General features: G+C 41.6%; 1 protein-coding gene across 4 annotated transcripts in view; it reads right to left on the minus strand.

The window, feature by feature from the left end:
* Positions 1-4,671: 4,671 nt before the first annotated feature.
* Positions 4,672-12,832, minus strand: part of SH3PXD2B (SH3 and PX domains 2B) — a 169,096-nt gene continuing 160,935 nt past the window's right edge. For 2 of the 4 annotated variants that reach the window (XM_042451331.1, XM_042451330.1), the window contains one exon: positions 4,672-9,460. In XM_042451331.1, coding sequence (XP_042307265.1) covers positions 7,919-9,460 — 1,542 coding nt within the window. In that variant the 3' untranslated portion in view covers positions 4,672-7,918. The remainder of the gene's footprint in view (positions 9,461-12,832) is intronic. The other 2 variants (XM_042451333.1, XM_042451334.1) reach the window with 2 other exon arrangements.

The raw sequence follows: 12,832 nt of genomic DNA on the forward strand, positions 1-12,832 counted from the left end.
GTTGACAGGGGACTTGAAGGCATGCACACACATAATTCTTACCTGGGTGGGTGGGTGCCCTCATTTTGGCCCTTCCCATGGTCTCAGTTGTAAAAGACAAAATAGATTCACTGACTGAATTAATTTCTCTTGAATATGTTACTGGGTTTTGATTTGCAGTGATTTCTGAAGAACTCAACCTTCTGCAGAATCTGCCATGAAAATCCACTAGGAGGTGATAGGCAAGTCACACTCTGTCTCAGAGGGAGGTAATCTTGCCAAGAAAACCCCATAAAAGGCTTGCTTTCCAGAGTCACTCCTGTCTAGCAATGCGAATTCACGTTAAAATGTGATGTTTTACCACACCTGGTTGCCTTTCTGTTGCCCTTCCGAATTGAGGGGGAAGCGGAGTCAGTTCGATTCCAAGCAAGTCACGTGATGCGGATTCAGGCAAAGCAGAGTGAGTGCACATTGTATTACCACACTGGTGCATACCATGTGGATTCAACGGTTCGAATTGGGCTCCTTGTACATGCTCAGTGGGGCTCTGAAGGCATCCTGAACCTTTGCACTTACGGGGTGAAGAAGAGAGCCTGTTTCCACTTTCACGTGAATGACAGCTTCACCTTTCTTCCTCCCTTCTATTTTTTCTTCCCTGGCAGCCAAATTCAAAAGAGTCCTCCCTGTCAGAGCCCCCATCCATTTCAGCCACATCGACATCTATCTTCTTGTCATTCTCCTCATCTATTTCATCTATATCTCTCCTTCTCTTTGTAACAGTTGCCTTCTCTTAAGTTGCATCCACACTGGGGAGGTAAATACGGTTTAACTCCACTTTAACTGTCCTGGCTCAGTGCTATGGAATTCTGGGAACTGTAGTGTCCTGAGATATTGAGCCTTCTCTGCCAGAGAGCTCTGGTGCCTCAGCAAACTAATAGCTTAAATTATTATTATTAGTTATTATTATTATTTTAAAAATAAATTATTATTTTATATTATTATTATTATTATTATTATTATTATTATTATTATGGGAGTTGGAGTTTGTTGTGGGGTCCTTGGCTTGAGGCTATGGAATTCTGGGAGTTCCATCTCTCCCTCCAGTCTCCTGTTTCTTTCTCTTCACATCTCTTATCTGGATCTACCCTCCATCCCTAGCCTCACGTGAATGATAGGGAATGTCACCTATATCTAAATGCCCTCTGCTTCATCCGAATGTATCACCCACCAGCAAAATTATTATTATTATTATTATTATTATTATTATTATTATTTTGCAGTGGATTTTTTATTATTAATAATAATAAATTTCTTTCATTGCAAAATAATCAGTGTAGAAACTGCAGTTCTACTTGGAAGTAAATCCTGCCTCCACATTGGCCCCACTTTGGGAGACGTCCTGCCCACCACCCCCAAAGAGTCCTTTAGAAACTTTACTAACCCCTCTCTCTCTTTGTCTCCCTCTTTTCCCCCTCTCTCTCTCCCCCCCAATCTCCCCCCTTCTCACCAGCATGTTTCCTCTCTATGTTAAAACATGAATGCATTCATTCAGGGGGAGTACCGGAAGCAAAGGGGCAAAATTGCAGCACAGCATCATGGGAAATTTGCAACCCGGGGGTTTTGCGGTGGTGTACCGGAGCACAAGCAAAGTTGCATTCCACACCAGACCAATCCGCAGTGCAATCGATGTGAGCTTGAATGTGAATTCTGTGAAGTCACTTTTTTTCAGTTTTACCAAAATGAGGGGTCACTTTGGAATCACTGTGGAAGCACCTCGCAAGGAGCTCCCATAGAAAGGAATGGCATCTGAAAACACATTCACGTTACAACGTGAATGTGCATCGTTGAAAGTGCAGTCATATCTGAACTGAGCCGGAAAATCCTCAAAAAGCTCTGTGTGATATACTCCAGTCAGAGACGTAGCCGGGGGGGGGGGGGGTGTCTTGGGGTCCGGACCCCCCTTCCATTAGAAAAATGGTGTGTGCTGCTGCGCCACCGCACCCAAGCCCCATTATAATGGTGGCACTTAGTCTGGATCCCCCCTTCCTAAAATCCTAGCTACGTCCCTGCTCCAGTGTCACTGTAAGCCAGAAACAACTTGAAGGAAAACAACAACAACGGGGAGAAGAGAAAGGGGCCGCTTGGCCCCTTTCTCTTTTAGTCCGCTGGGCGCAGCCGTCTGAAGGCTGCGCCCAGCGGACTAAACCAGGAAGGAGCTCCGAAACGGAGCTCCTTCCTGCTCCATGTTCAGGGCGCACTAAGCGCCCTGGCGCAGAGCAAGGACGTCACGTCTGCGCCGCCCCGTCTAGAGGCGGCACGGCCGTCACGTCCTCACGGCGGTGGCCATATGGAAGGGCCGCTGCCATTTAGTGCGTGACGAGCACGCACTAGGGTTAGGGCGGTGCGGAAGCACTGCCCTTTTGTAACCCTAGTGCGTGCTCGTCACGCACTAAATTGCCGGTGTGTAACCGGCCTATGCTTTCAAATTGCGAGAAAAATGAATTGGAAGGGGTGGGTTAATGTACTTGGCATTTATTCTGTGGACTCTGCCCCAAGAGAAAAATACTGTATTTAAGGCTTCATCTATCCTTGCAAATATCTCATTGACACTGGCCAGCTCTTATGTCACCTTCCAGAGTCATGGAAACTGAGGTCCAAAGCATCTGGAAAGCATCTGGGATGGCTGCTCCACACAGATTGTTTAATGCTCTTTAAAGCCATCTAAGCTAGTGGCCATCACATCCTACAGCAATAAATTCCAACACATTTTGCAAAAGTGTAAAATACAGCAGTCAGAATATATCAAATTTGTACTTTAGAGACTACATAGCTGAGTTTCTGGTGCCATAACTAGATTGTTCTGTATGTCTTTGGTACCTAAAAACTACAGTTGGCATTTGAGACTGTTTTACTGTATGTTTTAAAAATGTTTCAGTCTGTCCTTAAATAATGTTTTAATCTGTTGCATATTAATGCCAAAGCCCTACTGGGCAGAAAGACAATATTAATTTTAATGAATACATTAAATTACACATTGTGTAAAAAAATAATTTAGCTGATTGGTCTGCTAAAAGAAATTTCAATCATGTCTTTGTTTAAATGTCTAAGGCCGGTATCCATATAAAACATTAAAATAGAAACATTAAAAATAGTAATTAAGACACTATCAATACACTATCAGTATCTACCCATGCAATATAAAGTCTGATGCGAAGAAGAGAAATGTCTTCACAGGGTAGTGGAAGGCCACTGAAGGAGGAGTCAGGCAGGTCTCTTGCAGCAGGAAGTTCTCAGGTCCATGGCCATCTCCTGTGTTCAACCAAATACACCTCAGATGTTTGGAGAGCCACAGATGATGACCATACCAGACCAACAAGCTCATCTGAAAAAAGTGGTCCTTCATACATCTCAGGCCCATATCACAAAGAGCTTAAAGAACATAACCAATGCTTTGAATTGGAGATGGAAACAGACTGATGTTCTCTTCTGCCTTTCCCAAATATACTGCCTATTTATTTTGGTGAGCCTGGGAGGAAAGAAACATTTCTCTAGGGAGAGAGAGGCATGGATCCTCCACTTTTGTCCACACTACAGATATTGATTCTTTCATGCTCCTACCTCTAGACACATTTTCCTCTGAATTAAAATGCCTCAAAACATTTTATGTGCTTCACACTGAGGTGCTAAAACTCCATTATACCTTTGATTGCCCACTCCTGAATCTTTTTCAGCCCAATAGTATCATTTTTGAACTGTGGCAACCAGGAGAATACACAGTATGCAAAACAGGGATGGAACATATGTACTAACCACTTTATTTCAATCCTTAACTTACCCTTTTCCCAGAACTGACATACTAATCCAACATGCCATTTGGTTGTCTTGTCATTCAGTTGGAGAGCTCTTATTGCAATCTACTTGCAATTTTAACATCCTAAATATATTGATGACACCCACAAACATGGTTATTATATACTGTAATCAAATAATTTAAAACAACCCCACTGATTATTACACTCTGTCTTAGCTTCATTTTCTTTAACTAGTTTCCAGTTCATAAGAGGGCTTGTCCTCTTGATCTATGACATAGTAGATCTGGACTGACGCTTCTGGTGATAGACATGGTCTATCAAAAGTCAAAAGATTTTTTGAAATTTAATTATCAAATGTTGATCAGATCACCTTTACTAACATGCTAATTGACACTTAACAACCCCATGAAGGTTGATGAGACAGGATGGCCCTTGTCAACAGTGAGGCTTGCTCTTTGGTGTGTTTAATAATTTAAGCTTTTATAAAGTTACCTCAGCAGCTATGTTAACAGAAGCAACTAATGGAGCCTCTACATACATTTTTAGTTTTGCTCAGGCAAGATGGATCACACTGCATGTGAAAGATTACTTTTGTTCCTTTCTAGCTTCAAAAGGTCACCAAATAACAAACACATCCAGTACTGTGGATGACGCTAGCTTGCAGAAGGTGGATTTTTCCACAGCAGCAATTTTGGACTGTCACCTGAAGAATTAATGAGTGGCTCTCTTTTAAAACACCTGCAGAGTAAGCATTTCATTCCCTTGCAAATCTAGTCACAAACCTGGTACTAATTGTGGAGCTAAGTTATGATAAATATAGTTTTCAGAAATAGAAGCAGCAGCTCAACCACTTGATTGTGGACTTTGGAGTATTAAGACAATATAAACTGGAAAACAGGACACAGAAAATAGGAGGGCAAAATACACAAGATGTGTAACAATTCTGCTTGAAACCAGTCAAGCCTATTTTTTATTTCTTTACTTTTAAAAAAACAACAACCATCATCCTTTAATGCTGGAAGTATACATGATCCCACCCTCCCATCTCCACCCACCCACGGTTAAGTACAGGTTGATACAAGTTTATATAATAGACTAAAGATTGCAGAGGAGTGTAATGCCATTTAGGCAACCTTCCACCTTGCCAGAACTTCCCAGACAGACAGCTGTAAAGCTTATGTTGGTAGGTAAGAGGCCAAATGCCCTTTAACCCCACACTGAACAGTTACTCCCAAAGGTCACACAATAGTTAAGCTCAGTTACTGTATCAGAGGTCAATGAGCTGAGGGAAGGTAAACAGATGGCAAGAGCTATGTTAACAGGCTATTACGTAAAGTGGCTTTCCTATTTCAGAATAGTATTGAGGCCAATGTCAGCTTACATATTCTCATATGTCTCCAGCATGACAATGTAGACTGACTGTGTGTTTCAGGTAATAATAAACATGGAGGCCATGATGTATGTCTGTGAACATACATCAGTATGTTCACAAAGCTGGAGTAGTCCAGAGACCAAATTAAAGTAGAGCCCTCAGTCTGCAATCTGTCAAAGATTTTGCCAAGTACAGAAAGGAGAAAAACAGAGAATAGTACTATGAAAGAATTCTCAACCGCGCCTTCACAGCCTGAAAAATTGGAAATGAAAGCCTTTTCAGAAAGATAATCAGCACAGGTTGGGCCGAGGAGAATGAGAAAAGGAGGAGACATTTATAACACTTGTTTTGGTATTAAGCTATTTGGAATACATGTTCTGGAGATGCTACAACAAACAGATCAAACAGGGTAGGAAAGGAGGTAAAGGTAAGTTGAGCATTGAATTCATATTACTGGGTAGCATACTGTTAGAGGATTGCTTTCTTGGTATCAAGAGGTAAGTACTGTAAAGATAACAGACGGGAGGACTATGAGAAATGAAGAATGGATCCCATCTCTCATGGATCCCATGAAGGCCTCCAAAACAGAGACTTTAGGACTTACTTTTTGAATGGACAGAAAAGAGAAACACAACAGTACTTGGAAAATGCAGCCACAAAAAAGTCAAGTAATCAATTTCAAAGGTAAATTTAGTAGCTGAAAAAAAACAAGAGTCCCCAAATTCTTTATAAAAATTGGTCCATTTAAAGGAAGAGTTCAAGTAGTTTGTAGGTTTAACTTGACGGGATAGTGAGATTCAGCCCACGAGAATCCAAGCTAGGCAAATCCATAACAAGAATACACACGTATAGCTTTTCACACCTGAGTCCTTCACAGGGCCTCTCCTTAGCAACCAAAACATATGGTAAATTTTCATGCACCAGGGCCTCAGCCACATCCTAGAAGCATGGTGAACCTGTTCAAGTTTGAATTGCTGAAAACTTGAAGTTAAAATCTGCTGCATTATGGATTGGTTTGAAAATGTCCAGGATTGAAGACAGGAGATCCTTTCTAGTGTTTTAAAAACCGAAGGGAGAGTACACTTACATGCAAATGCATTTTTCTCTTGTATTTGTGCCTTAAATACACATGAAGAATAATCAGGAAGGGATCAATCTGTGTTGCTGCATATATTTAAAAGGTACAAACATCAAATGCACATGGGCACATTTCCACATCTGATGCCTCATTGTTTCAAAGCATAAATACATATTAATCAGCTCTCCCACAGCAAAAGGTGTTCTTGAATACAGTATAGCTCTCCTTCAGATGAGAATGAATATCATGATATGACAGAAACTTGTATGCTCCATGACTGAGAGATAAGGATCCACATACATGTCTTCTGAGCAAGATAAGTACAAGAGTTCACAATACTCTGAGAACTACTGCTTTAGGACAATCCAGATTGGGAAACCCTGTACTAGAAATTATTAGCACCCACCAAAGGGCCACCTTCCTGGTACCAGAGCACTGCAAATCCCGGGGAATTAGGGCAGAACAGGAGAGAGCTACTTGGAGAGGCAGGTAGGAAAAATATTAAGTGTGATATGGTAGTGAAGAACCAGCACCATATTCTACCATTCACGTCCTGATAGCTAAACAGCATGAATAACCTAATGCACTGTCTTACAAGTTGAATCTAGATTTATATGTGAGCCACTAGGCTGGTGAAAGTGAAGTCCTCCTCCTTCTGATAGCCTCTCTATCTCCCAAAAATGCTAGAGAGGTTGGGGGGGGGCTTTGTACAAGATAATGTGTGTGACTGGAGAAGGAATCCCCGAAAATGTGGCTTAGGGAAGAGACACTTTCCATGAGTGTATCCTTTTTTCTAGAGAAGATGGATCCTGGATCTTCTCTATTTACTGAAATGTGACTATAAGGCTGAAAAATATAAGCTTATATAAGGGCTGGTGTATCAGAGAGCACAAAGAACTCCACTAGCACAAGTGTGAACATCACAAAAATAGGTGTTACATAACACCAGCTGCCACACAGAAGACATCTATACTGGCAGGGGAACAAACAACATGGACACAAGACTAGAAAGAATACCTTATCCACTTGGATAGACCATCGCACCTAAGTACAATAATTATTACTACATTTCCTATTCTTTCTTTTCTTCTTTGCACTATGGAATCTCTTTCCTCCTTATTGTTTTTAATGGTCAAATATGGCACATGATATTAACAGGAAAATCAGCCCAAACTGTGGCCTTTCCCATTGTTACTTCCCTTTTTTGGCTAGTGGGATTGATTTTGCTTCTTTACCAAACCAAAAACTCTCTTTCTCTTCAAGACCCTCTGAAGATGCAAACATATTTTAATGTTCTCTATGCTCAATTTCTCTGTTTTGACACTGTTTACTCCAGAATTTGTACAAGATTTTTTTAAAAAACATTTTCATCAGCAAGTCCTGTGATGGGTCTGTTCACCTAAACCACACAGAGGCTGGGAAAGAGATGGGGTTGCTACTAAAAATTGGCCAGGCAGAGTGATCAAGAGGAACAAAAGCTAAAGCCTACTACACAAAGGCCTTTTCCTCTTACTATTCTTTCTTGGGAAAGACACAAATTGGAATGTACGGTATCCCAGATACTTTTTTTTTAATTACAGAGCCAGCCTTATGAAAACTATAAATAAGCTAATTAAATATTTTGTTGCTAAAATGGGGAATGTTGAGCTGCTACTTAAAATGAATACAAAGAAGGGATTATGGCTTTTTTCTGAGATAGTTGGAAGGAATCCAGCCTTCCCAACATGGCCCTCCAGCAAGAACCTTGCAAAACCACCAGCCACTGCTGTTCTTCTCACGGACTTCAAACAAGGTCCCTTCTTTAAAGCTGCTAGTTTCTTCATCTCCATCAAAATCAGCCACTGCCACATAGAGGGATTCTTTGGAAATATCTGCACTGGTGATGGGGAGGGACACTCTCTCCCTTTCCAAGGGCTTGGGTGCTGCCTTTTGACCTATACCACTTTTCACTTTGGCATCTTCTTGGCACGGAGATGGCAGGAAACCTTTGGCTTTTGGTGGAACCAACATTGGCCTCCCAGGCACAGGGGCAGCTCTGACTTCAGGCACTTCCTTCTGTGGGGCTTTATGTTCTGGAGAAGGAGCAGACGATGATGCAGGTGATGAAACAGAGGCTTTCTTAGGAGGAGGAGGCCTCCGGGGTGGTACTACAGGCCGCTGAGGTGGTTCTCTGGGAACAGGAAAGGTGCTCTTTGGCTCACTCTCATTTGTCTTTGAGGAGCCAAAGGGAACCTTGGGTAAAGGAACTTCCTTAAAGACTTGGCTATCTGGTCTGGATGGAGGCCTTGCCTCTGTATTTGGTCTTTCCTGAGATCTGACAGAAGATTCTATGGGAAGCATATTGTTATTGAAGGCACTCTCACTAGACATGGATTCCTGTTCACAAGGTTTCTCTTGAGTCTTTGCAGGGCGGAGTTTGCTCCTCAGATTGCAAATGTCTAGTTTATCATCTGTCTGAGGAGAATCTGCCCTAGGAGCTGGTGGCGGTTTGGGTCTGATCTGAGGTTTCGATTTTACAAACAGGTTTTGGGTAGCTGGCTCAGATTTGTTATCTTCTGGGGGCTCAACTTTTGGTTTGGTTGGCTTGACTATGGGCCGGAGGTTTGGCTTCTTGACTTCCTTAGGTGAAACCTTGTGCCCACACTCTAATCCCATTTCATTTTTCAACTGGAACAATTTCCCTTTCTCTGTTTTGAGCTCTGGTTTCTTGTTGTCCCTTGGAGGGATGGCCTGCTTTGGGGGAATCACAGGCAAAATCATGCCAGGTGGCTTGGGAGGTGGCCTCTGCTCCAACCGCTGCCTTTCCATTAACTCTTCTTCAGACTTAATTATAGATTCCTTCCTAGGAGGGAGGCTTGGTTTCTCCTCTGTATCCCGATCACAGATCTCCTCATAGCCAACACACAGAGATGCATCACTTGTCTCAGGCGTGGCACCCTTGGAAGGCTCGCTTCCTTTCCATTTTGCTCCACAGTCTATACCATTAGGTGGTGCTTCAGGTAACGGCCTGGATGGCCCAAGCTGTTCTCCATTAGGGCTGTTCTCTGCTATACCATCACCAAGTCGCAGCTGTGCCATTTCACTTGGTAGTGGGGCCAAGAAGTTAGGTCTAGATGCATTACTTGTTTTCTTGTATTTGTCAATAAAGGTAGCTGGAGCCCAGCCTTCCTTCTCCTCAATCTGAATATACCACCAACCACTGAGGTTCTTCTCAATCACCTGGAGAAAGAAATAAAACCAATGGGCCTTAAAACAGTTTAAAAAAAGTTTGATTACATATTAGATCACTGTATCCTCAGGCTCAATAGTCATAATCTCAAGCCAACAGTATGCTTTCAGTTCACATAACGAGTCAGGCTAGCTCCACCAGACCTGCCCGGAAGAAGAAAAGCCCTCCCTTCAGCCACCATCTTGAGGGAGAGAGGGGCAGGCTAGCTCCACCAGTCCTGCCACCATCTTGAGGGGGAGAGTGGCAGGCTAGCTCCACCAGGCCCGCCTGGAAGAAGACAAGCCCTCCCTTCAGCCACCATCTTGAGGGAGAGAGAGGCAGGCTAGCTCCAAGAAGCCAAATCCTCCCTCCAGTCCATCTCCCTTGGTCCAGGCCTCGGAGGTAGAGAGGAACTGCTGGACTTCATCCCCTTCCTCACCACCTTTCCCTTCTCCTTTTGTGTCATGTCTTTTTAGATTGTAAGCCTGAGGGCAGGGAACCGTCTAATTAAAAAGATTATATGTACAGCGCTATGTAAATTTACAGCGCTTTATAAATAAAGGTTAATAATAATAATAATAATAATAACAACAACAACAACCACCACAGGTAGGCAATTTCTACAACAGGTAAGGTGAGGGGTTGCAAACTCCTTTACACAGAAGCCTTCAGGGACCACACTACTAATTGTACAATGTGAGCCATCTTTTCATGTCCCGTTTTCAGAAGAATTGCTGAGATTTTTGTATTAAATAGGGCCAAGCCTGTGTTATCCATCCTGTTGACTAAATGTAGTGAGTTGTGTTTGTAGTTGATTGACAGGAAGTTTTTAGCAATTGTCTTCTCATCTGTTCATATACATCTGTTATAATATAATTGCACATAGATAAGAGTGCTTGCTTTGAGGCCCACATTGCTTCATAATCTTATTGTTCTCTGCTTGACTTACTCAGCAGAGAGGCCTTAAGCCTAAAGGTGAAAAGAGATGCAGTAAGGGTGATTATACTAGTCTTGGTTCTGGTAAGAAGTTCTCTATTTCCTTCTTTCTTTCTGAGAGCAGGAATTTTTCTCCTTTCCCAGTCTCAGAGGGGAAGGAACAAGGAGACTATACTCTATCTCTGACAGTGAGTGTCATCTTGTAGCTTCTAGAAAATTAACCAGCTAAAGTATATAACCCCTACATGGGAGGGTGTCCTGGCCTTGGGAAGGCCCATGAAAAACCAAGAGAACAAAATAACATCCACCAATGCAAATCTAAGGACCACCTGCATTTAGGCTGTGACAGTATTTCTCTGAAGATATGTGAGAACACTTTCTTGGTCTAATTCTGTTTCGGTATCTTTTTTCAACCTGCATGGCATCAATAAAGTTAGGATTTTTATTCTTGGTTTTACTTCAGTGTATCCTTTCAACTTGAATCGAACAGGATCTGAATGGGTCAGGCTCTCCTGATAAGGCATCAAGATGAGAGTCATGAAGGATATAAAACTGGAGGAGTTACTCCCATTTAAAATGGAATCACTTGCTTCAACTGTGCAGCGCCATGATGTCAGAGAATGAGAGGCTCTCAATGACATGCCATTATAATCTTTAAATACAAATAATTTGTTTCGATTCTTGTAAACCACCTTGAGTCTCAGGGCTAGAGGATAGGAAAGATATAAATAAAATAAAGTAAAATAAAATTCTTTTTAATTTGTATCTTCTTTTGTACATTTCTTTATTTTTCTAGCATTCCACTGCATAGACTAGCGCTGAAATTGAGGAGCTGCTGCAAATTGCATATTTTATATATTTAAAAAGTGACCTAACTGTCCTTATCTCTTTTAATTATACAGTATTTTGCTACTGAATTTCTTCTCAGACTTGAAATGTCAGAAGACCATTTCAAAAGCAACACCACATAGGTGCAGAATCTGACATGTTGTATGTTGTTGTCATTTCCAACTTATGGCGACCCTAAAGTGAACCTATCACCGGGTTTTCTTGACATGATTTGTTCAGAGGGGGTTTGCCTTTGACTCCCCCCTGAAATTTCACTGCTGGAGTAGGACTCTGGAGATCAGGGTTTATATTCCCACTCAACAATGGAAACCCACTGGGTGACATTGGACACGTCATGCTTTCTCAGCCTCAGAGGAAGGCACTGGCAAAATTCCTTTTAAATAAACCTTGCCAAGAAAACCAAATGTTAGATGCCAATTAAAACATGGCACTTTAAGGTCACCAGAAGTCGGAAACAATTTGAGGGCACACAATGAAAACAAGAAAATATGGTCACTAGATGTCACTATTGAGATGTCTATAAAGATACTTGTTGGATCTCTGTCTTTTCAAGGCAGAGCTGTGTTAGTAAAACACACATTTTTAGATTTAAATGAATATATTATTCTAAGAGGAATCTCACCAAAGTAAAATTCAGGGTGACTGGGTGGCAGGAAATCATGGCCTAAGAGCCTAAGCAACAACTGTACCGTAGAGGCCTATCTAGTACTGTGTAGCAATCTGTTCCAACATTGACCAAACAAACACCTATAAAAGACTTTAGTATTATAAGATGGCTTGAATCTTTGCATTGTTAGTACTTGGATGACAGACTACCAATGCATATCAGATGCTGTAGGCTATATTTTAAAGGAAGGAAATGGCAAAACCATCTCTGAGTTACCTTCTCTAAGAAAACCCTATGGAATTTAGTGATGTGAGGGCACACACACACACATGGTTTTAAACTCTTTCAACATTTCAAATTGTTTAATTTATAAGCTTTTTAAGGTTTATTTTTTATTGTTTTACATATTAAATTGTTAAAACTGATGTAATTGTGAGCCACCCATAAATCTTAAGATATACAGCAGGATGATCATGTAAACATTGTAATACACAGCTCTCTGATTATCTCTTCAACCATCTTCTGCAAATGAATTTTCTGCAAAAATTATAGATGGATCACTCAGCCTTCATACATACCAGTTGAAAAGGCCCTATCCCATGTCCTCCCACAGTAAATTACTGCCAACAGACAGAAGCAGGCCTCTCCAGATTTCAGTTCTCTGCCACACATATATAGGAAGAGCCACTTCTTTAAATATTGAGATCATAAGACTTTTAGGGTTTTAGGGCATCATGGATTCAAAAATAAGCAAAATGGCAACCAATCCATTAAATTTCTTCCATAGTTTTATGGCTTCTATTCTGCTAATCAAACTTGCTGCTGCATTTTGCCCTTGCTATGGCCTGGGCATCATTTTCATGGGTAGGCCCATGCAGAGTGAATTGCAGTAGTCTAAGTAGAAGCTTAAGAGTGCGTGACCTGTCCAGGCGAGACTGTATAGCTGGCAGTCCAGCTGGAAGTGGTCTCAAACATTCAAAGACTAATAATA

Source organism: Sceloporus undulatus, chromosome 2, assembly GCF_019175285.1.
Source record: "Sceloporus undulatus isolate JIND9_A2432 ecotype Alabama chromosome 2, SceUnd_v1.1, whole genome shotgun sequence".
NCBI classification, from domain to species: domain Eukaryota; kingdom Metazoa; phylum Chordata; class Lepidosauria; order Squamata; family Phrynosomatidae; genus Sceloporus; species Sceloporus undulatus.